Below are 21123 nucleotides of genomic sequence, written 5' to 3' on the forward strand. Positions count from 1 at the left end.
TCTTTCGTAAAATGCAACCTTGACCGAAAAGTACAGAAACCGATGCAAAGAGAGGGAGAATACGAGTGAGCAAGGAGAAAGTTGAGAACTGGGGGAAACACGTACAAGTAAATGATGGCGGTAGTCTGAAGCAGCTAACTAGGCACTAATACTCCCATCCCGCTCACAGACGTCTCAATGACGGCAGGGGGGGGAGGCGAGGGCCCAGAGCTTCATCGAATCGTTGCTGCAACCACCATTGACCAAAGGCCAGAGCTTCCCGGTCATGTACGTCATCCTCTGCAATTGGGGGAACGCGACACAGCGCTATCCACCGAATGCGGCAAGGTGGGGAAAAACGACCACGGCGCTGGCGCCGTGAGGATCGCCGATTGGAAGGCCCCGCCCCATATCGCTCAGCAGGTCCAGTCGGGGTGTCTGTCACTGTTCAGCACGTCCCCGCCCAGTCGACGGCCCTCCGAAATCTCCACCCGACCTCCAGGTCGGAGCTAAGCTCCGGGCTAGCGTGGGGGATTGTTCAAGGTGCGCAGCAGCGCGGGCAACGACAGCAGAGCAAAATGCTCGCGCCTCACTGTAGAAAAGCAGGGAACTTGGAAGTTTCTTCGATGATGATCCAACTATTAGTTGCTGCAAATGCGCGCTGCAATCTTTCGTGTGCCAACAACATCCATCTCGGCTCCATACCTGAGCTAACACGGGCATCTAGTGGTGTCTTGGTGCTCAAGTTGACCAACCAACCGCATGCGATCGAGTTGTCACTCACGCCGACCAATCTTCATACCCATTCCGTCTAGGTACTTTACCTTACAAGCCAACGTCGACGAGCCCACTTCCGTGGTTTCCATCAAGTTTGAGGGGATTGTTTCGCGATTAGGGACTGATATTGCGACACTAGTGACTGCCACAATTTCCTGCCCCACGACTTATCCAGATCTCTAACCTGGAGCTGTTCATCATTGATGTAGCTAATCGTCTAACGGGCACAAGTTCCACATTGTAATACTAGGTATCGAATCGGTATCAGCTGCATAAACGTAACGTCACAACACTGTACATTGGTCAACGTCGACCGGGTTCGTCAACAGCTGTCAAACACTGGGACCGTCACGTTGACATGTGAATTTGGCACTTAGGGACATGAAAGTAGTGTTGAAATCATCCGTTTTCATCAGACTATGGTACTCGAAAAGACATTCGTTTCAGGCTCTCTCTGTCCTGTAGCGCACGAAGGGCCACAGAGCCTGAAAATTCCAACGCAGCTTCTGCGACAGGCTTATTGCCGTAGCGTCTAGAAGCGGGTATAATGCAAAAGCGATTTAGGCAAATCGTCATCATCTTTCAGTCGTTACCTCACTCATCAAACCATACACTCAAGCCTCTGCCTTGCTATATATAAAGGCATGCTTAACTCCCCAACCAAAGCCGGTCGGTGTTCGCGCCTACGCCCATGGGGCAATAGGATTGACCTCCCTGCTGCCTGCCGAAGATTCAGAGGAAACAGAGCCTGTGATTCTCTCACAGCCGCCAAAGGCTTGGCGAATCTGCTTCCTATTTGCGAACTTCTTCTTGGCAATCGTCTCAGGATCCGGTCCACTGGAAGGCTTGATGGCCTCTTCGGGAATTGCTCCGATGGGGGCGTGTAACTTCGCGCTGGCCTCGGGGTCGTTCATTGCGATACCATGTTTGTGGTACTCTTGTTTCTTGAGCTGTTTCCAGTCTTGAGAGGATGGCTCGCCAGTGCTGAACCAGTCTTTAAGCTGGCTAACCCAATGATTCTTGCTGTCCTTGGGTTTGGACTTTTCACTCCGTCTCTTCTTGGTGGGACTTCCACTGACACTAGCTGTAGAAGCGCTGTATTCGGATGTTTGCGAATGGTCGGAGAACATGCGTTTCGGAGGGGACATTCTCAAGTCCATCTCCGAGATTCTGCGCCTGAGGCCCATCTCGTCGTCGTCTGAGAGATCGATCAACGTTCCTGGATGGTTGTCTTCTTCGTCTATCGCTAGCCCGATTCTATGAGAGGCTGTTCGCGTGTCGATTTCAGCTATTCCTGAGCTGGATGCTGGGCGAGGTGGGTTCGGCGGGCGCAGGTGAGTGAATGCAAGGTCGACCGACTTGGCGAACTTGTGACCGATAACAAAAGCGCGTTTCTGAGGAGACACCTGCTTGGGTGGGCTTTCAAGGACAGCCTGAGCTGGCGGATGAGAAATTCGATGTTTAGTGAGAGAATCTCGATCAAAACTCTGCGGCGAATTGCTATTGATTCTTGGCAGTTCTTCGAATTCAGTAGTCTTTCTGCTTCTCTGTGGTGTCGAGATTCCGAGGAGACTTCGCCGTTTCTTTTTCTTCTTCTCTGGAATCGGCCCCTAGCCGTAGACAAACGCCTCTGGTCCAGTATCAAAAGTGTAAGGCTGTGGATCTGCCGAGGTTTCGACTGCTTCTTCCCGTATGGGTCTTTATGATGAAGCCCAGTAGAATGGGGGCTCGGTGCCACCACTGGATGTGGATGTGTGTGCTTCTCCAAAGCCGGCAGGAGGTAGGTTGATGCCTGGCTGTGTGGCTGAAGAGATGAAAGGTGCCGACGGTGATTGCAGGGCCGCGGTTGGGTATGAGAAGTTCCGAATGGGAGTTAAAGGTGCTGGTGAGTCGAAGGGTGAAAGTATGTCTTCTTGAATGGTGACAGACGGATTCTTCTGCTTGTTTCGATGTCGATGGAAGAGCCGCATTGTTCAGTGGGAGGAAATAGACTTGTGAGACTGCTATTCAAACAATCGGAAAGACACCCGAATTCCCCAGAATTTTTAGTAGATGACACGATTCCTTGATAGTTGAGGATGGACAGCGTTCCACGATTTCCGTATAGAGCGAAGTTGATGGTGGCTTGAAGGATATGAACATGTGCGGAAAAGATGTAAAGGAACGGTAGAGTTTGATAACAAGTATTCGAGGCGAAGGAGTCCAATGATTTGGAACAGGGTAAGGTAGCGAGAGGTTGTATGTCCAGTCGACTTGAGGCAGTGCTGGAAAGAAGAGAAAGGAGAACAGGCGGACGAAAGGTAGAAGTAGAGAAGATCAGCGGAGAGAGAAAGAACGACCTCGTGGCAGTAACGTGCAAATTGACGCCGGCCCAAAAGAAGCGGGAATGGAAGTACGAGCTTGGGACGGAAAGGTCTCAGAAGCCATGCACGCTCACTCTCTCGTGCTCTTGCCCCGCTCGTGTTGATTACCTTCCCATGCTTTCCACAAGAAAGAGCAGGCGGACTGGCTTGGCCTGCACCTTCCATGTTTTCTTTTGGTGGATGCCATGCCTTGTCCCGCATGCCACCCCGGTGTTCAGCACCTCGTGCCATTAGCTCCTGCCGTGTCGAGGGCAGAAAGAGCGAGGCATCACGGACACCATCCATCCGACCCTGGTCGTATGCCAGCCTTGCAATACGACTGGACGCCACTATTCACTAATCATACGCTAATGCCAACGTTGGCAAAGACTGTGCGGTAAACCGTAAGAACGACGTTTAGTATTCATTGTTAGGGCACCCTTACTGAGTGAGTGACGTCTTTCCTGAGGTGACCACTCTAATACCGCGGCATCGTTGGGCCATAGTCAGAGCCCTTGCCTCAATCTGTCGGAGGGCTGGGACGATGCAAGGAATGGGAGTTCCACTGTCTGACAGCTCGGTCGACCGTCGACCTAGTCATTCCTTGAGTGAATGTCTCGTAATGTCTCAGGAACCAACCCGCAAGATTGGCTCAGCAAAACCAAGTGCTAGCCCTTTGACGGCGTTCCGTTTCTTCCTTTGTTGATTATCTTAGGTGGGAAATGTGGTGCTGTCAGCGTGAAAACACGGCTATCCCAGCGGTCTGGTACAAGATCAAGATCCATCTCACACACTTTAGACTTCCCGTATCGAGGCGCAGCATCCTTTGTTTACTGGACGGCAGGTTGAGGGGGCCCGTTCGTGCGGCATTTGGCTGATGGGAAGGCGGAGAATGCTCGATGCTCGCCGACACAAAACAAAATGAAACGAAACCTTCACCGATGAGGTTCAGTATTGAAGACCGACCAAAGCCAAGCCAGGAACCGGCAGGTCATTTGCGACTAGTTTTCTTTATTTGGGGTTGTAGTGCTGGGCAATATCGAGATTTCGATAGCGCGAGGGCTGTAAAATGGAAGAAGCAAGTTTTCCTGCTGCAGCCACAATCTGATGTATCACAGCTTCGGCTTGAAGCCCACGATTACCGTCCCTCGATCCGCTGCACCAGACGTGCCTCCTAGAAGGTTACGTCTTCTAGTGGCCGTCGGACTTCTCACGAATCTAGGCAAGCTCGGGAACTGCCTATGGGCTGTGCGAGAGTACGGACGTACGGCAGAACAACGTTGGGCGGATGTTCGGAAGTTCTGGAAAGCTGAACTGCGGCTAGACTTCAATCGCACCAGTTCGTTCTCGACGTCATTGCTAGATGATCGAGATTGAAGAATACGCTCTTTCCTCGGACTCAAGCTGAATGCCCATGGTAATTCTCTCCGGAAAGAGGTTCATCGTCGATTCCTCCATCGGCAACTCCCCTCACAACAGCGGCTGAACAGAAATCTCGGGATGTCAACCAATCACTTTTAGCCCACCTCCTTCTGCACTTCGGACCCTGGCGAAAATGGATGAGGCACTTGGCACGTGCACGTAGTTACGTACTCCGTACTGAGATGTAAGGTAGGGAGACCGTGCACCGCCTGCCTCGGCGGCGTGATTCAGATCTTGACAATCTTCTGCAGGCACCTAGCTCTAATCGAGCTTAGCCAGTGGCAAACCTGCATTTGAACGTCGTCCTTTGGCCGCTGTTTCTATTGCCCTGTCTTGCATCCAACCTTTGGCTTTGGAATCCGTTGAATGAATCGGGCGGGCTGCAGAAGTAGGTAGGACAATACCGGTACTTTCAACAACATCAACAACACCAGTAAAGTCAACAAACAGAAACGGTCGCTTGGCGCGCGCACTTTGAGTTCATCCGACTTTCACACTTCCGTTGGCTGACGCAACCCGCCTGACGACCGCGTCGCCTAAACCTGGAAGCTTCCCACAAGGCACACAGGCACCCGCTTGAGAACCACAGAACCTGATTTAAGCTGAATGCAGCCTTCCCTACACGGCGCTAGCATCCGAAGCTGACAAAGTTCCCGAGCCATCTGCACGCGCGGCACGCCAAACGCACGGTGCACCTTCAGCTCCGATTGCACTCCCGTTCCCCCTCCTTCTCAACCCCACCACGAGACGAGAGACATTCCAACCTCTCAACCTCCAATTCTCTCGCTCACACACTCAGACGCCGACCACAAAACAAACAAAAAAGAGTCACCGCTGCTCCCGAGAGCGAGCCGCCAGCCCTCTCCCCCACCATGCCCGGCCTTACGATACAAACAGACGCGATTTCGCCGCGCACATCGAATGCGCCGGTGCTGGCGCCATCTACGTCTGCGGCTGCTGGTCCGACTGCTGCCACAACCTCTTCGGCAGGCGGAATAAACCCACCACAAGCGCAGCAGACCCCTCCGCGATCCTCTCGCTCCTCCTCCCCCGCCCGGCCCCCCATCAGCCCCATAACCCCGACCCTCTCCCCGGCCCGTCTACCGAATCCTCCCGCCCCTTTCGCTGCCGACCGCCCAGTCCTCACCCACTCTTCCCAGCCGTCCACCGCTGCCGCTATCCCCCCTCCGCGTCCCGAGCCCATCGACTTTGATTCCAATCCCGATGTCCTCGCTCTCAAGTCAGCCATCTCCATTCTCCAGATGCAATCAAAAAAGGCCGCCGCCGATATCCAAGGGCTCAACGCCGCAAAGAACGCCGCCGTGGATGACCCATCAGCGTTTCTCGCCGACCTCGGGGCAGGCAAAGTGCACACACAAGGCGACAAGCTGTTTGCCGAGTCCGACTTGGACTTGGACGACGAGACAGAGCGCAAAGCAGACGGTAGTGCCGCGCAAGGCAAGGCGAAGGAACCACCACAGCCGTGGGAGTCTCTCCCCAAACCCCAGAACGTGGTGCGCTGTCCACCCATCAACTGGTCGCAGTATGCCGTCGTCGGCGAGTCGCTTGACAAGATTCATGCGGACCAACTGGCCAGACCAAGCCAAGGCGCTCCGGCAACGTTGGGACCCAGCGGGACATACGAATTCAAGGGAGAGCCTGGAGGTAACCAGAGACCTTTCATCGGTGTCGCGGCCCCTTACACACCCGGGAAGGACAGGATTGAGAAGAAGGCAAGGGGAGGCAAGCGATGAAACATCATGTTTCTTCCTTCCAGAAGATTTTTTTAAAAAAACAAGCCGTTCGAGGCAAGGTTGCTGGAACAAACATCCCGGAAATGGGTGTATGATTGATGCTTCCCTACTGAGGTCATGAGATTACGAGGCGTTATGCATGAATGGGGTGCATGGGAAGGAAGGCGTTTTGATGTATTAGGCCAGAGCCTCGGTTTCAAAGAAGAAGAAAACAACGATATCAACTTCAGAATGTAGCTACTTTCGTCGCGTCATTATTCGAGGTATCTACTGGAGTCTAGCGGGACAATCCCAAGCCCGTTCCTGATATGCATGATTCCGATGCCGTTAACGCCGTCCGGACCATTGAAAGCGAGTTGAACCTGGACGAGCCGAGATCAATTTTTACTACCGTCCTCATTATGACCGAAAAAAAGAGTCGATCTTTGTACCGAAATGGTCGCGTTGTAAGCACAAGCACACACATCATGATATACCTTAGCCTGAAGGTGGTTTTCAGACGCAATATCATAAGTCACTGTAAAGGTTAGCTCAGGAACATAGGACAAAACTTTGAACAACTTACTCCATGCTCTGCTGCACAGATCTACGGAGACGCCTGTTGTAGTTCTTCCGCGATTCGGCGCCTCCCCAGTAAAGCGTATGTGCTTCAGGGTGTACCAAGGTTCGAGGGTCGTACGCCGGATCTTCTTCCTCCAGGGCCGTGAATACAGCCTCGATGTGAGTCCGAACATCCTCTTTCCTCAGTGAGTTTGGGAAATAGCAAACTGTTCCGTCCTCTGCAATGCGGTGGTGGAAAATGCGTGTGTGAAACTTGACCCGAGGTTGCTCCTCGGGGAACTTGGTGCTAAAGTGGATTTTGAAGCGAAATAAGCCGCCGTCAAGGTTCGTCATTGGACGTCCGAAGTAGGTAATGACCCAAACGAAAGGATTATTGTCCTCCAACTGGACATCGTGGGGGATGTCTTGACGTTTGAACGCCTGCACCACTTGTTCGTATTGGTGGCGCAAGTTTACAGAGAGTGTCATCTCCTTCTCGATCGCAATCTCGCCATCCTTGGCCCACTTGACGAGCTCATTGTCGAGAGCAGCCTTGACATTCCGCAGACGTCTCTCCAGTTCTGTGTAGTTGAACTTGCCGTCCATGGTGTTGCTAGCACCTTCAAACGGCATGCGCACAAACGCCTGGTGGTCTCTGACCTCGACCTTGGCCTTTTGCACAGCAAGCAGGTAATTATCGTAGTACCATAGGAACCGCCGCTTGCATAAATCCTTGAAAGGCTCGAAAGGAACGTTCGTATCGTCCATATCCTCGTTGTCGGTATCCAGCTGGTCTCCGTCTGCTGCGGACTGTTGGGCAATAGCGTTGCCGTCGGGTGTGAGACCAAGGTATTCCTCCATACGCTGGATGACGGAGATTCGAAGTGTTTCGTGACGTATCTGCGGCAAGGATCAGCCCCGTTGTCTCACATCATTCCAATACACAAGCATGTCTGTCCACCTTTTGGACGTAGTCCTTCTGATTCTTCTTATCCGATGCTTCATTTGCCTCCTCGAATCCAGGCTCGTTCTCGTAAGGATTTCCGGACATTAAGCTCTGGATTGAAATGAGGATAGATTCGAGGCCTTGTGCTGCAGACCATTCCTCTCCACGCTCTCCACGCCATGTGCTAGATCCTATTAGTTAAAAGTCCCATAGTAACTCCTATGCGCCTGGTTATACCCTAGAATGGACCTGCAGAACGTTAGTACTCCTTGTGCCCAGCATTCTGCGATGTGGAAGGTAAACCTACAAGCAAACCTTGCCGGATGAGTAAATGTTGGGGTTAAATCGGCATCGGCCTCCGTTCGTTGTAATACCGTTGACGTTGGGCGACTTCCTAGGGTATTCTATCTGTGCGTTAGTCCAAACCACACATCATTGCCACGTTATGGAAGAAGCGTACCCTTATTGAATCTGATCGCAAACTGCTTTCCCGTTAGCACTGCGTGGAAATCGGGCACTTTCAAAGCAAATTATTACCTCAAAGAACCCAAACTCGTAGGGAGTGTCGTGAGGTCCGATGATCAAGGCCTTAACATTGCGAACATCGACATCGCGACAAGCGACAGCTATGGCTAGAAAGGAGGTCAGAAAATTGATTCGACTATATTCGCGGAGAGGCTCGTACAGAGATCCGAGGTTCGCTGGATGTCGCCGAGTTCCTGTTGTGCGTTCAAACGTCAGCCTTGCGATTATAGCCCCTCCTTCATCGCTCTGGTGAGGGGCGGGGCAGCTTAGGTACCTTGGTAATCCGAATAATGGATTGATCCGCCATGATGCCAGCTGGGTCAGGCGCTGCCCCTTGACAGTCAGTGGGCGTGTGTGGCAGATGCTTGGTTGTAGGCCGTGATCGTAGATTCTCCTCGCCGTGGGGTAGGTAGTTGATGGAGAATCGAAGATGTGAGTGCGGCCTGAGAGCCTGGGAGATTGGAAGATGTCAGGTCAGTAAAGCGCTCTCTGCGGCCGGGCAGATGCAACTTGGGTTCTGTTGGTTGTTCGGTTGGTGGTAGGAAACCAGGGTACGGAGGGGGGTAGGTCAGGTACCTCAGGGTACAGATGGCAAGCACCACAGGGCATCGGGGTGGTAGAAGTACTTCCGGGCGATACCTTCGGGACCGGTACTAACTTCAGTTGATGGGATGCTGGCGAGGGACGAGGCAGCTGCACTAGGTGCCTAAATTGGCAGTTTGGCGGGGCAGGAGGGGTAATTTTAGCGTGCGTTGATGCAGGTGAATCGCAGTGTTGTTCTGTGGTGAAGGGGCCTCTTTGAACTTCACAACTAAGAACTCCTTTGAAGCCCCACAGCGCAAAGTGGTGCCTTCTATTCTTTGATAATTTGATAAGGAGTTTGAGAGATGCTACCAAGTTCCAAGCCGGGGGAATGCCCACATGACCCCTACCTTACCTCAGGCTTATATGAGATGTGGCTGAATGAGATGTTGATTGTCACACAATCACCTTCACTAAACTGAGCCTGCTTTACCAGCAGAAGACTTTGATGACATTGGCTGGGGTGTGGCACTTGCTTTTGGCGGCGGGTGTTCACTCATTTATTTGTCAAACGGTCCCTTGCCGCTTCTAACCGTTCACATGTTATCTCTGACCAGGTGTGGCTCTTGACAATATGGTGAGTTCTTACACGAAATCTAACATTGGACACCATCGGGTCCAAATCGGATAATGCTTCCTTTTCCTTTTTCTCCCTTCACAATATCGTTGTCTCATGTATAGCGACCCGAGGAATTGCCTCGAATTCCGCTGTGCTATCAAAGTATCTGGATCCTAATGGTTGGGAAAACGGTAATGCGATGACCAGCTTACCTACTTCCCGTATGATTGACAGGAAACCTCCATGTCTACCTATCCGTCCTAACCTCCATAATCTTCATTTTCTAGCCCAACGATCTGCTTTGATTGAATGAAGAAAGTGGGCGCATGAAATGAAGTCAAGCCAGTTTTCTCATGTAGAGATGTCGAGTAGGGTCAAAGTTGTGATGCTCACACGTACCATCGCTTGATGGGAGTAAAATAGGTAGGTAGCTTCAAGGTTAGAGTGATTATCCCGGTTCAGACAGCTTTCGGTACGTATCTCATGTAAGGTTCCGAGGGTACCTCGAAAGTGGAACGGTCGCGGGGTTCTCTCGACGCGGTGGATTTACACCCCTGTCCGCCGAGAAAGCTCCAACACGCGTCAGATCGACTGGGCAGCGCGTTTGCTAGTTTAATTGATTTTCTTCGGTCGTCACCACCGCCACATACCTCAGGTACACAGAAGAGCAACGAATAATTGAAGACGACAAGATCACACGACCTCCAGCGACAACAATTTGATCGAGATAGACATCAATCGCACATGGCGAGCTTTTTCGACCTCAAGGCCAGGAAGGCCGCCGCTGCAAATGGCACGTCGACTCAGAAGCAAGAGAAATCTGTGCAGCCGCCACGAGCACAGCCGTGGGTCGAGAAATAGTTCGTCTTTCCATCATGGAGTCCCAGAAGTCGTGCGCAATTGAAGCTTCCATACTGACGTGCACCGATAGCCGTCCCAAGACTCTAAGCGATGTCACAGCACAAGACCACACCGTCACGGTTTTGCAGAGAACGCTGCAAGCCTCCAACGTACGACTGCTCGCTGATGCATTGAGATGTTGTTGACCCGATATACAGTTGCCGCACATGCTCTTCTACGGTCCACCAGGAACAGGAAAGACATCTACAGTACTGGCTTTGGCTAAAGAACTCTACGGCCCTGAGATGATCAAATCGCGCGTACTCGAGCTCAACGCTTCCGACGAGCGTGGAATCTCCATCGTCCGAGAGAAGGTGAAGGACTTTGCTCGCATGCAGTTGACGAATCCGACGAACGAATACAAGAAGAGATACTCTTGCCCTCCTTTCAAGATTATCATCTTGGACGAGGCTGATTCCATGACACAAGACGCACAGAGTGCTCTGCGCCGCACCATGGAGACATACAGCAAGATCACGCGGTTTTGTTTGATCTGCAACTACGTCACGCGAATCATCGATCCTCTTGCTAGTCGTTGCAGCAAGTTCCGCTTCAAGAGCTTAGACCAGACCAACACAAAGAAAAGATTAGAGGATATCTCAGAGAACGAGGGCGTACAGCTGGAGGATGGCGCAGTGGACGCCCTTATCAAGTGTAGTGAGGGTGACCTGCGAAAGGCCATCACATTCTTACAGAGTGCTGCGCGGCTAGTGGGCGCGGGCGAGAAAGATGCTGCCGGCAGTGATGCAATGGATGTCGACAAGAAGCCCGTCACGGTGAAGATCATTGAAGATATCGCTGGCGTCATTCCTGACAAGACCATCGACACATTAATCTCCGCCATCCGCCCACACGGCGCTGGCGACACATACGCAGGGGTGGCCAAGGTGGTCGAGGACATGGTGGCAGATGGCTGGAGTGCCGGACAGGTTGTTACTCAGGTAAGCTACCCCCTGATTCTTGAAAGCCCGTGACAATGCTGACAGATTTCCAGCTCTACCAAGCACTCGTTTTTGACGAGACAATTCCAGACGTACAAAAGAACAAGATTGTCCTCATCTTTTCCGAGGTTGACAAAAGACTTGTGGATGGCGCGGACGAGCACTTGTCTATCCTTGATCTGGCCTTGAGGATATCGGGGGTTATGAGTGGCCGTGGCAACTAATCAGTCCTCGGATTAAGCGGCGTCTGGTTTGGCAATTAGAGGCGTTGACAATGGCAAAAAATCCGATCTATGAGGGGTATGTAACAACTGTAGAGACCCATCAAATATGATCTTCATGACCAATGAGACCAAGCTTCCCATCAATGACAGACCAGATATCGTCGTGCTTAACCGTGGATCCCTTACTCTGATGTCTGATGTGCTGCCTCATCCCCGGCTTTTCCGACCCTTGCGTCAACCATATATCTTCCTCCGTCGTGTCTCCCGCCTCTATCTCGGCCTTTTTCGGCTCGTGACCAAGAAGCCTGTCAACTTCCTGAAGCGCCGTTGTAGAGCCTTCCAGTGCGACCTGGCCTTCCTCGATCTTCTCTGCAACAACCTCCAATGTTGCAATCTTGGCTGAGTCCGCCGCGAACACCCATGGCTTGACTCGGTCTGACGGTACTGGCTTCTCGGCCATAGCCGTGGAGAAGTCCTCTCCAAACCCTGACTTGGGTCTGCCCGCTCCGGGCATGGGATGCCCTGGAAGAAGCTGGCTTTCTTCGGCGAGATGATCCAGCGTCTGTCGAGTCTCTCTCGCCTGCTTGGCCAGAACAGTGTGAATATGCGACTTTTGGGTGATCATCCCCTTTTGTTCTCGAGAAAGTGAGAGAAGCTTCTCCAGGTAAGGCAGCAGAAGGTGAGCAGTGGGTGCTGGGGAAAAGGACTGGCTTGGACCAGCTGTTGATGAGGTTTCGCCACCAGGCTTCAGGATTGGCTGTGTCTGCTCTGAGACGATACTGAGTAGTACTTTCCTCGCAGCTACGTATTTGTTGTACTTGCTCTTGATTCCGCCCAGATGCTCGTCGATAGTGGCCTGTTCAATATGCCCGTTATAACCATTTGCCCGGTCGTCTGCTTCCCCTGAAGCCTTACTGAGCTCCGTCTCGATCCAGTTGATTAACTCAGCCCGAGTAGCATCCAAAGCATGCGCCTTTGCCTCGTCACTGACTTGGCCTGCCAGGGATGCTGTGTTTTGTCGAACACCGTTGAGGAGTTGCTCTTCACGTTGGAGCAGCAGTTTGGCTCTCAGCACGACTTTTTCGAGCTGATCAGCCAGACCTCCCAAGTTCGTCTTCGTTGTACTGGCGCTGACAGAGAAGCCGTTCACAACCTCTTTTGGAACCTCTGGTAAAGACATGGACTTCCTGAAAACATCTTCGAGGTCGAGAAAGTCTGGTGATGCTGCCGGCTGGCGTCCCAGTAGATCCAAGTACTTCTGAACCGTCAACAATCGCTGTTGCTTCTGCCGTAATTTGACGAGGGCCACATGTTGCTCAATCTGGTCCCTGGGGTCGACAGCCTTTGGCTGCGACGGGGCTGCCGTTACGGCTGTATCTCGAGTGATTTCGTACTCATTGCGAGCCTTGAGGTTCGCATTCAAAGCTTTGAGATACTCCTTCTGTAGGCCTCTAACCTCATTCGTTGGCCTCACCCTGCGAGAAGCATCAACAAGAGACAATGGTTCTTGAATCGGCCCTGGTTGACGGCAGGCCTGAAGATGAAGGGCCAAGACGCGCCGGATGTATGCTACCTGCTCCCGTGGTTTGACGTAAGGTTCAAGTGATGCCTGAACCTTCTGAATGTATTTGGGAACTGGATCCATGTCGCCGAATGCCCGAGGCTAAGCCATAGAGAATTTTCAGTCGCGCCAACGAAGGATGATTCCGCCGGATCGAATTTTGGCCTCAATTCTTCCTTGCGCGTGTTAATGTTGATGATTGCTGGTGCTGTGATTTACACAGCTCAGTGGTTCAGGGGTGGTGTGGATTTCCCGGGCGTCGCTTCTCCACCCTGTGTCGATGCGGTGACAGGTCGGCGCCACGACGTCACGTGCAGCTAGCTGCCTGAGCTGGAGTGCCGCTAGCGCGTTTACCGCTTAGCGCCGTCTCCTGGGTTTTGCCATTGCAACCAGCAGATGAAATTTGTTCCGCGCGACAGGCGTCGAGACATCTATTACACGCCTCCGCCCACCTTAGCCACATCGCGATACTTTTCTCATTGAGTCACTTGAACTTCGGGAACATACCAAATCGATACTGTAATATTGGACGAATCATCATTTTCAAGGTCAACACGGCGTTATAAAAGGAACAAAGACACGGCGCGAGCCGCTCGCTGCTGTCGATCGACAAGCTCCTGCACGAATTCGATCATCGGGCGCAAACGAGACTACACAATACCCTCCAATCCATCGCCAAAATGTCGAACCAGGACCAACACCGCGATGTGTCTCAGTACAAGTACTCGGCCATGTCCAACCTGGTCCTCCAGGCGGACCGTCGTTTTGTTTCAAGACGAAATGATGAGGCCACAGGCGATCCCGAGTCTCTCGCTGGAAAGCTGAGTATTCGTGACATGGGAGCTCGCGTCGCTCGCGAAACCGCACCGAAACAAAAGAAGTCGACTGGTCTCACCGGCGTGGAACGTGGTAGCTTACAGGAGGGCGAGGACGTACTCGCGCGTGAGCAGAAGAAGAAGAAGGGCGAAAAGGCACAACCGAGAGGCGCTGGTGTCCTGGGAACTGGCGACCTATTCGTCGAGGGCATCCGATACCGCCCGCGCACACCGGCAACACGCGCGACGTTCGAATTGATACTGAAGATCGTTTCCGACAATCTCGGTGATGTCCCCCAAACTGCCGTCATCAGCGCCGCCGACGTGACTTTGGAGTTTCTGAAGGACGACGACTTGAAAGACACAGAGAAAAAGAGGGAAATCGATGATCTTTTGGGTGTTTCAATGAGCGCCAAGGAATTCAACGAGCTCGTGAATCTCGGAAAGAAGGTCACAGACTACGATGCGCAAGACGAGGACGAAGACATGGACGACAATGCAGACGATGCCGACGGAGCTGCATTAGACGAAAGACAGGGTGTCGCAGTCGTTTTCGAAGATTCCGATGATGAAGAAGGAGGCATTGTGAATGAAGTCAGGGAAGAGTCCTCTGAGGACGAGGATGCGGATGAGGACGAGGACCAACCTGCCAAAGACGCGAACGATGCGATGGACATGGAAGACGATGCCATGGTCATTGATTCAGCCCCTCGGAAGCAAGCACAGGAATCAAAGCAGGCAAAGAGTGTCTCTGCTCGAGATATCGATGCATTCTGGCTGCAGCGACAGATTGGAAAGCTGTATGCCGATTCCCACGAACAACACGACAAGACCACCGACGCATTGCGCATTCTTTCCGGCGAACCTGATGAGCAGGGTGGAGAGGACAAGTCACTTAGAGAGATCGAAAACGACCTCATGGAGCTCTTCGACTACGAGCATCACGAACTAGTACAACTCCTTATCGAGAACAGGGAAAAGGTGGTTTGGCTCACTCGTCATTCAAGGGCTGAGACGGACGAACAGCGAGCTGCGGTGGAGCGCGAAATGGCTTCGGAAGGTCTCCAGTGGATCCTCAACGAGAAGTTTGGAAAGAAGGGCGATGACCAAAAGGGACGCAAAATGGAAATCAAAATGGACCTTGACGCCCCATCATCACTCACAAATGCTCCTCCCGCAGAAGACGACCGACCTCAAGGATTGGTGGGTGGTTTGCAACCCCGCAAGCTCATCAACCTGGAGAACTTGGTATTTGACCAGGGCAACCACCTGATGAGCAACCCCAAGGTCAGGTTGCCAGAGGGCTCGACGAAACGAACTTTCAAGGGGTACGAGGAAATCCACGTCCCCCCACCCAAGAAGCGCAGCGATGCCAGCGACACACTCGTTCCCATTACTGAAATGCCAGAATGGTCCCGCCTGCCCTTCGGTACCACCAAATCTCTCAACAAGATCCAGTCAAAGTGTTATCCAACAGCCTTCGGTGACGATGGCAACATGCTCATCTGTGCCCCCACTGGTAGTGGAAAGACGAACGTAGCGATGCTTACCATCCTTCGAGAGATCGGCAAGAACCGAAATCCTGAGACTGGCGACATCGAGCTGGACAACTTCAAAATCGTGTACATTGCGCCCTTGAAGGCGTTGGTACAGGAACAAGTTGGCAACTTTGGAAAACGACTTGAGCCATATGGCGTCAAGGTCTCTGAGTTGACTGGTGACCGGCAGCTTACCAAGGCGCAAATCGCCGAGACCCAGATTATTGTCACTACTCCCGAGAAGTGGGACGTCATTACGAGAAAGGCTACCGATCTCTCCTACACGAACCTAGTGCGCTTGATTATCATCGACGAGATCCATTTGCTCCACGACGACCGCGGACCTGTTCTGGAGAGCATCGTCAGCAGAACCATCAGAAAGACTGAGCAAACTGGCGAGCCCGTCCGTCTGGTTGGCTTGTCTGCAACACTGCCAAACTACAAGGATGTTGCCAGCTTCTTGCGTGTGGACATCAGCACTGGTCTCTTCCATTTCGACGGCAGTTTCCGTCCTTGCCCCTTGCGCCAGGAATTCATTGGCGTCACGGATCGCAAGGCCATCAAGCAGCTGAAAACTATGAACGATGTCACGTACAACAAGGTCATCGAGCATGTAGGAGCGAAGGGAAACCAAATGCTCATTTTCGTCCATTCAAGGAAGGAGACTGCCAAGACTGCACGCTACATTCGCGACAAGGCTCTGGAGATGGATACTATCAACCAGATTCTTCGTCATGATGCAGGAAGTCGCGAGGTTCTCAACGAAGCGGCCAGTCAAGCCACCGACAAGGATCTCAAGGACATCCTGCCTTACGGTTTCGGTATTCACCATGCTGGTATGAATCGTATCGATCGTACGGATGTTGAGGACCTTTTCGCCCGCGGTGCTATTCAAGTCCTTGTCTGTACTGCGACACTTGCCTGGGGTGTCAACTTGCCAGCGCATACCGTCATTATCAAAGGCACTTCAGTGTACTCTCCAGAGAAGGGTAGTTGGGTTGAGCTCAGCCCTCAAGACGTCCTGCAGATGCTTGGCCGTGCCGGTCGTCCACAATACGACACATACGGCGAGGGCATCATTATCACAACTCAGAACGAGATACAGTACTACTTGTCACTCCTCAACCAGCAATTACCAATCGAGAGTCAGTTCGTCAGCAAGCTCGTGGACAACCTGAATGCTGAGATTGTACTGGGCAATGTCCGCAGTAGAGACGAGGGTGTCGAATGGCTTGGCTACACCTACTTGTTCGTCCGTATGCTACGTTCACCCGGCCTCTACCAAGTTGGTGCGGAGTACGAAGACGATGAGGCTCTGGAACAAAAACGAGTCGATCTGATTCATTCCGCTGCTTCAGTATTGAGGAAGTCAAATCTTATCAAGTACGATGAGAAGACCGGTAAGCTCCAGTCAACGGAGTTGGGCCGCATCGCTTCTCACTACTATATCACACACGGCTCTATGGAGACTTACAACAACCTGATTCAGCCCTCGATCACGACCATTGAGCTGTTCAGAGTCTTTTCCCTGAGTGCAGAGTTCAAGTACATCCCTGTCCGCCAGGATGAAAAGCTTGAGCTTGCCAAGTTGCTGGGCAGAGTTCCTATCCCAGTCAAGGAGAGCATCGAAGAGCCTCACGCGAAGATTAATGTGTTGCTGCAAGCCTACATCTCACGACTCAAGTTGGATGGTCTCGCCCTTATGGCTGACATGGTCTACGTTACTCAATCTGCTGGTCGTATTCTCCGAGCCATCTTCGAAATCACCATGAAGAAGGGATGGGCGTCTGTGGCTAAGACCGCCTTGGATCTTTGCAAGATGGCAGAGAAGCGCATGTGGCCAACCATGTCTCCACTTCGTCAATTCCCCAACTGTCCCAGAGACATCGTGCAGAAGTCGGAGAGAATCGAAGTGTCTTGGAGCAACTACTTTGACCTTGACCCCCCTCGGATGGGAGAACTGCTTGGCATGCCCAAGGCAGGCAGAACTGTCTGCGGCTTGGTCGCCAAATTCCCCAGGGTCGAGGTTCAGGCTCAAGTTCAGCCATTGACAAGATCGATGCTTCGAGTCGAGCTGAGCATTGCACCCAACTTTGAATGGGATGTCGAGATTCACGGCCCGGCGGAAAGTTTCTGGATCTTTGTCGAGGATTGTGATGGAGAGGATATCCTCTTCAGTGACCAATTCTTGTTGCGCAAGGAGTACGCCGAGTCCGAGTCGAACGAGCACATTGTCGACTTCACCGTGCCTATCACGGAGCCAATGCCCCCGAACTACTTCATCTCAGTTGTCTCTGATCGCTGGATGCATTCTGAAACGAGGTTGCCCGTATCATTCCACAAGCTGATCCTTCCCGAGAGGTTCCCTCCTCACACCGAGCTTCTTGAGCTTCAGCCTTTGCCTGTAGTGGCCCTGAAGGCCAAGGAGTATGCCAAGTTGTACCCTGACTGGGACCACTTCAACCGCATCCAGACGCAAACCTTCAATTCGCTATACAACACCGATCAGAACGTGTTCGTGGGTGCGCCGACGGGAAGTGGCAAGACAGTATGTGCAGAGTTTTCTCTGCTGCGACACTGGTCAAAAGCAGATGCTGGACGTGCAGTCTACATTGCTCCGTTCCCAGAGCTGATCGACTCACGCCTTGACGACTGGCAGAAGAGACTTGGCGGTCTCCGGGGCGGAAAGACCATCGAGAAGCTCACGGGAGAAACCACTACCGACTTGAAGATTTTAGAGCGCAGCGACCTGATTCTTGCGACTCCTACCCAGTGGGATGTGCTGTCCCGCCAGTGGAAGCGCAGAAAGAACGTTTCCACTGTCGAGCTCTTCATCGCAGACGAGGTTCATCTGCTCGGCAACAACATGGGATATGTCTACGAAATCATCATTTCGCGAATGCACTACATCCGAACCCAAACTGAGCTGCCGATGAGAATCATCGCGCTTGGTGTTTCCCTTGCTAATGCCCGCGACCTTGGCGAGTGGATTGACGCGAAGAAGCACGATATTTACAACTTCAGCCCGCACGTCCGCCCCGTACCCCTCGAACTCCACATCCAGTCTTACACCAACCCTCATTTCCCTTCGCTTATGCTGTCCATGGCGAAGCCGACATACTTGGCCATCACCCAGATGTCCGCTGACAAGCCCTCTATTGTGTTCGTGCCGAGTCGGAAGCAAACACGAGCGACCACGCGTGATCTGCTGACAGCCGCCTTCATGGACGATGACGAAGATCGTTTCCTACACGCTGAGGTTGAGCAGATGCGCCCCCTTCTTGATCGCATCTCCGAGGAAGCGCTCGCCGAGTCTCTTTCTCACGGCGTGGGATACTACCACGAGGCTTTGAGTCAGAGTGACAAGCGCATCGTCAAGCACTTGTACGAGCACGGAGCTATTCAAGTGCTTGTTGCTTCCCGTGACGTTTGCTGGGAGCTCAACAGTACTGCTCACCTTGTCATTGTCATGGGCACGCAATACTTCGAGGGCCGTGAGCATCGCTATGTCGATTATTCCCTGAGCGAAGTCTTGCACATGTTCGGCAAGGCACTCCGACCTTCGAAGGACGGCAGAGGCCGAGGTGTTCTCATGCTTCCGTCAGCGAAGAGAGAATTTTACAAGAAGTTCTTGAACGAGGCTCTGCCTGTCGAGTCACACCTTCACAACTACCTTCACGATGCCTTTGTCACCGAAATTAGCACGAAGATGATTGAGTCTGGAGACGATGCTATCAACTGGACGACGTTCACCTACTTTTACAGACGTCTCCTGGCTAATCCCAGCTTCTACAGCTTGACCAGCACTACTCAGGATGGTCTCAGTGACTACATGTCTGACCTTATCCAGACCACCCTGCAGGAGCTGAGCGACTCCAAGATCATTGAGCTTGACGAAGACGACGGCTCAGTCGCGCCGCAGAACGCGGCCATGATTGCGGCATACTACAACATCTCTTACATCACTATGCAGACGTTCCTCTTGTCTCTGGGCGCCAAGACCAAGCTCAAGGGCGTCCTGGAAATCATCACATCGGCTACTGAATTCGAAGCCATCCAGATCAGGAGGCACGAGGAAGGCATCCTCCGCCGGATCTATGACCGTATTCCCGTTAAGATGGCAGAGCCTGTGTACGACTCGGCGCATTTCAAAGCCTTTGTCCTTCTGCAAGCACATTTCTCGCGAATGCAGCTGCCGATTGATTTGGCCAAGGATCAAGAAGTCATCATTTCCAAGGTCCTCAGCCTACTGAGTGCAACGGTCGATATTCTCTCGTCTGACGGTCACATCAACGCCATGAACGCCATGGAAATGTCGCAGATGGTTGTGCAGGCAATGTGGGATCGCGATAGCCCCTTGAAGCAGATTCCTCACTTTACACCTGAGGTTGTGAAGGTGGCGAACGAATTTGGGTATGTACCACTTTATTCAGTGTTGATCTGCAAAGCTAACGTCGAACCCTCTCTCAGTGTAAAGGATATTTTCGACTTCATGGAAGCCATGAACCCCGAAGAGAACCCGGATTACGCCAAGTTGGTCAAGCGTCTCGGCCTCTCGCAGAAGCAGCTGGGTGAGGCTGCCGCCTTCACCAATGACAAGTACCCCGACATTGAGCTTGAACAGAGTGTCTTGGATGAGGACGATATCAGAGCCAATGAGCCTGCGTATCTTAGTGTGCAAATTCAACGACAAGTGGAGGAGGATGAAGAGTTTGACCCGACTGTGCACGCGCCGTTCTACCCAGCCAAGAAGTTGGAGAACTGGTGGCTTGTGGTTGGGGAGCAGACGACGAAGAACTTGCTTGCCATCAAGCGTGTCACGATCGGACGTGAGCTCAAGGTCAAGGTTGAGTTTACGGTGCCATCAGCTGGTAAGCACGACCTGAAGCTGTTCCTAATGAGCGACAGCTACGTCGGATTGGATCAAGAGCGCGAATTTTCCATTACGGCTGCGGAGGGTATGGACGTGGACGACAGCGACGAGGAAGAGGACGAGGAATAGACGGCTCGGCAGATGGCAGAACCATCTCGTCCGTACAATATCGCAATGTGTACTATATCGATCGAGAGAGGAGTTGGAGGTAATAGACAATTTTGGTCACACTCGGTTCTTCGCCCTTGTCAGCAATCATCTACAGGTGGTTCTTGTCCTCTTTCGACAGGGTTGAGTGGCCTGAAGTCCGGTTGCGCAGACAGTGTGCGGTGTGACAGTGGTTGCGGTGGTGCCTCAGCGGCCAAGGCGGCATAGGAACCTGGTGAATGGTCATGATTGATAACCCATCTCAAGTGGGAAAGGCACAATCAAAGTCAAGGGCGCATTTTGATCTCTTTTTCTTCAATGAACATCGAGAGTCAATGGTACCTGGTCGTGGTGCATCTATATAGGAGGCGTTATACAGGGGTCAAAGTGATATTGAAGTGAAGGAAGCGTGGCTGAGTCGAGGCAGCGGACGTTCGGTGGGCTGGGCATTGACCGGGCCGCGTCCACGCTCCTCTCACAGGCGTCGCGCAACTGAGACTCCGCGATTTAACTCGTCCTTTGGTGGATCAGCGCTGGTCACGTGTCTCCGCCATCATCCGCGTCCAACTCCAAGAGTTTCTGCGTTCATCTTTTTCCAGACCAGTGCCTTTTTCTGCCACCACAACACGGGGAGCTCCCAATCGCGCCCATCATCCTTCCTGCAGCCAGATTATCTCCTACCATCATCGCGACAACAA

General features: G+C 52.5%; 7 protein-coding genes across 7 annotated transcripts; 3 read left to right on the forward strand and 4 right to left on the reverse strand.

Annotated features, from left to right (window-relative positions):
- Positions 1-1439: 1439 nt before the first annotated feature.
- On the reverse strand, positions 1440-1943 carry BDP55DRAFT_724304 (uncharacterized protein; the record flags this gene model as incomplete). The annotated part of the gene is made up of 1 exon (XM_060578878.1): positions 1440-1943. The coding sequence occupies one exon, from the start codon at positions 1941-1943 to the stop codon at positions 1440-1442; it is 504 nt and encodes a 167-aa protein (XP_060434391.1).
- Positions 1944-2631: 688 nt separating this feature from the next.
- Positions 2632-3728, reverse strand: BDP55DRAFT_303663 (uncharacterized protein). The gene is made up of 2 exons (XM_060566644.1): positions 3544-3728; positions 2632-3488 (listed from the first exon to the last, which is right to left on the reverse strand). Exon 2 carries the CDS (start codon positions 3402-3404, stop codon positions 2802-2804), a length of 603 nt encoding a protein of 200 aa, XP_060434392.1. The 5' UTR covers positions 3405-3488; positions 3544-3728; the 3' UTR covers positions 2632-2801.
- Positions 3729-5392: 1664 nt separating this feature from the next.
- Positions 5393-6274, forward strand: BDP55DRAFT_724305 (uncharacterized protein; the record flags this gene model as incomplete). The annotated part of the gene is made up of 1 exon (XM_060578879.1): positions 5393-6274. The coding sequence occupies one exon, from the start codon at positions 5393-5395 to the stop codon at positions 6272-6274; it is 882 nt and encodes a 293-aa protein (XP_060434393.1).
- Positions 6275-6527: 253 nt separating this feature from the next.
- On the reverse strand, positions 6528-8882 carry BDP55DRAFT_303669 (ubiquitin-conjugating enzyme). The gene is made up of 9 exons (XM_060566645.1): positions 8560-8882; positions 8446-8479; positions 8298-8392; positions 8221-8242; positions 8068-8164; positions 7998-8009; positions 7776-7944; positions 6840-7714; positions 6528-6791 (listed from the first exon to the last, which is right to left on the reverse strand). The coding sequence occupies exons 1-9, from the start codon at positions 8590-8592 to the stop codon at positions 6782-6784; spliced, it is 1347 nt and encodes a 448-aa protein (XP_060434394.1). The 5' UTR covers positions 8593-8882; the 3' UTR covers positions 6528-6781.
- Positions 8883-10170: 1288 nt separating this feature from the next.
- BDP55DRAFT_543085 (replication factor C) lies at positions 10171-11491 on the forward strand (the record flags this gene model as incomplete). The annotated part of the gene is made up of 4 exons (XM_060568380.1): positions 10171-10286; positions 10358-10436; positions 10485-11267; positions 11321-11491. The coding sequence occupies 4 exons, from the start codon at positions 10171-10173 to the stop codon at positions 11489-11491; spliced, it is 1149 nt and encodes a 382-aa protein (XP_060434395.1).
- BDP55DRAFT_303910 (uncharacterized protein) lies at positions 11446-13283 on the reverse strand. Its single transcript, XM_060566646.1, has one exon. The coding sequence runs from the start codon at positions 13134-13136 to the stop codon at positions 11592-11594; it is 1545 nt and encodes a 514-aa protein (XP_060434396.1). The 5' UTR covers positions 13137-13283; the 3' UTR covers positions 11446-11591.
- A 449-nt stretch (positions 13284-13732) lies between these two features.
- On the forward strand, positions 13733-20407 carry BDP55DRAFT_724309 (Sec63 Brl domain-containing protein; the record flags this gene model as incomplete). The annotated part of the gene is made up of 2 exons (XM_060578880.1): positions 13733-19818; positions 19876-20407. 2 exons carry the CDS (start codon positions 13733-13735, stop codon positions 20405-20407), a joined length of 6618 nt encoding a protein of 2205 aa, XP_060434397.1.
- Between the last annotated feature and the right edge of the window lie 716 nt (positions 20408-21123).

This window comes from Colletotrichum godetiae (genome assembly GCF_030913485.1).
Source record: "Colletotrichum godetiae strain CBS 193.32 chromosome Unknown BDP55scaffold_5, whole genome shotgun sequence".
Lineage (NCBI taxonomy): Eukaryota > Fungi > Ascomycota > Sordariomycetes > Glomerellales > Glomerellaceae > Colletotrichum > Colletotrichum godetiae.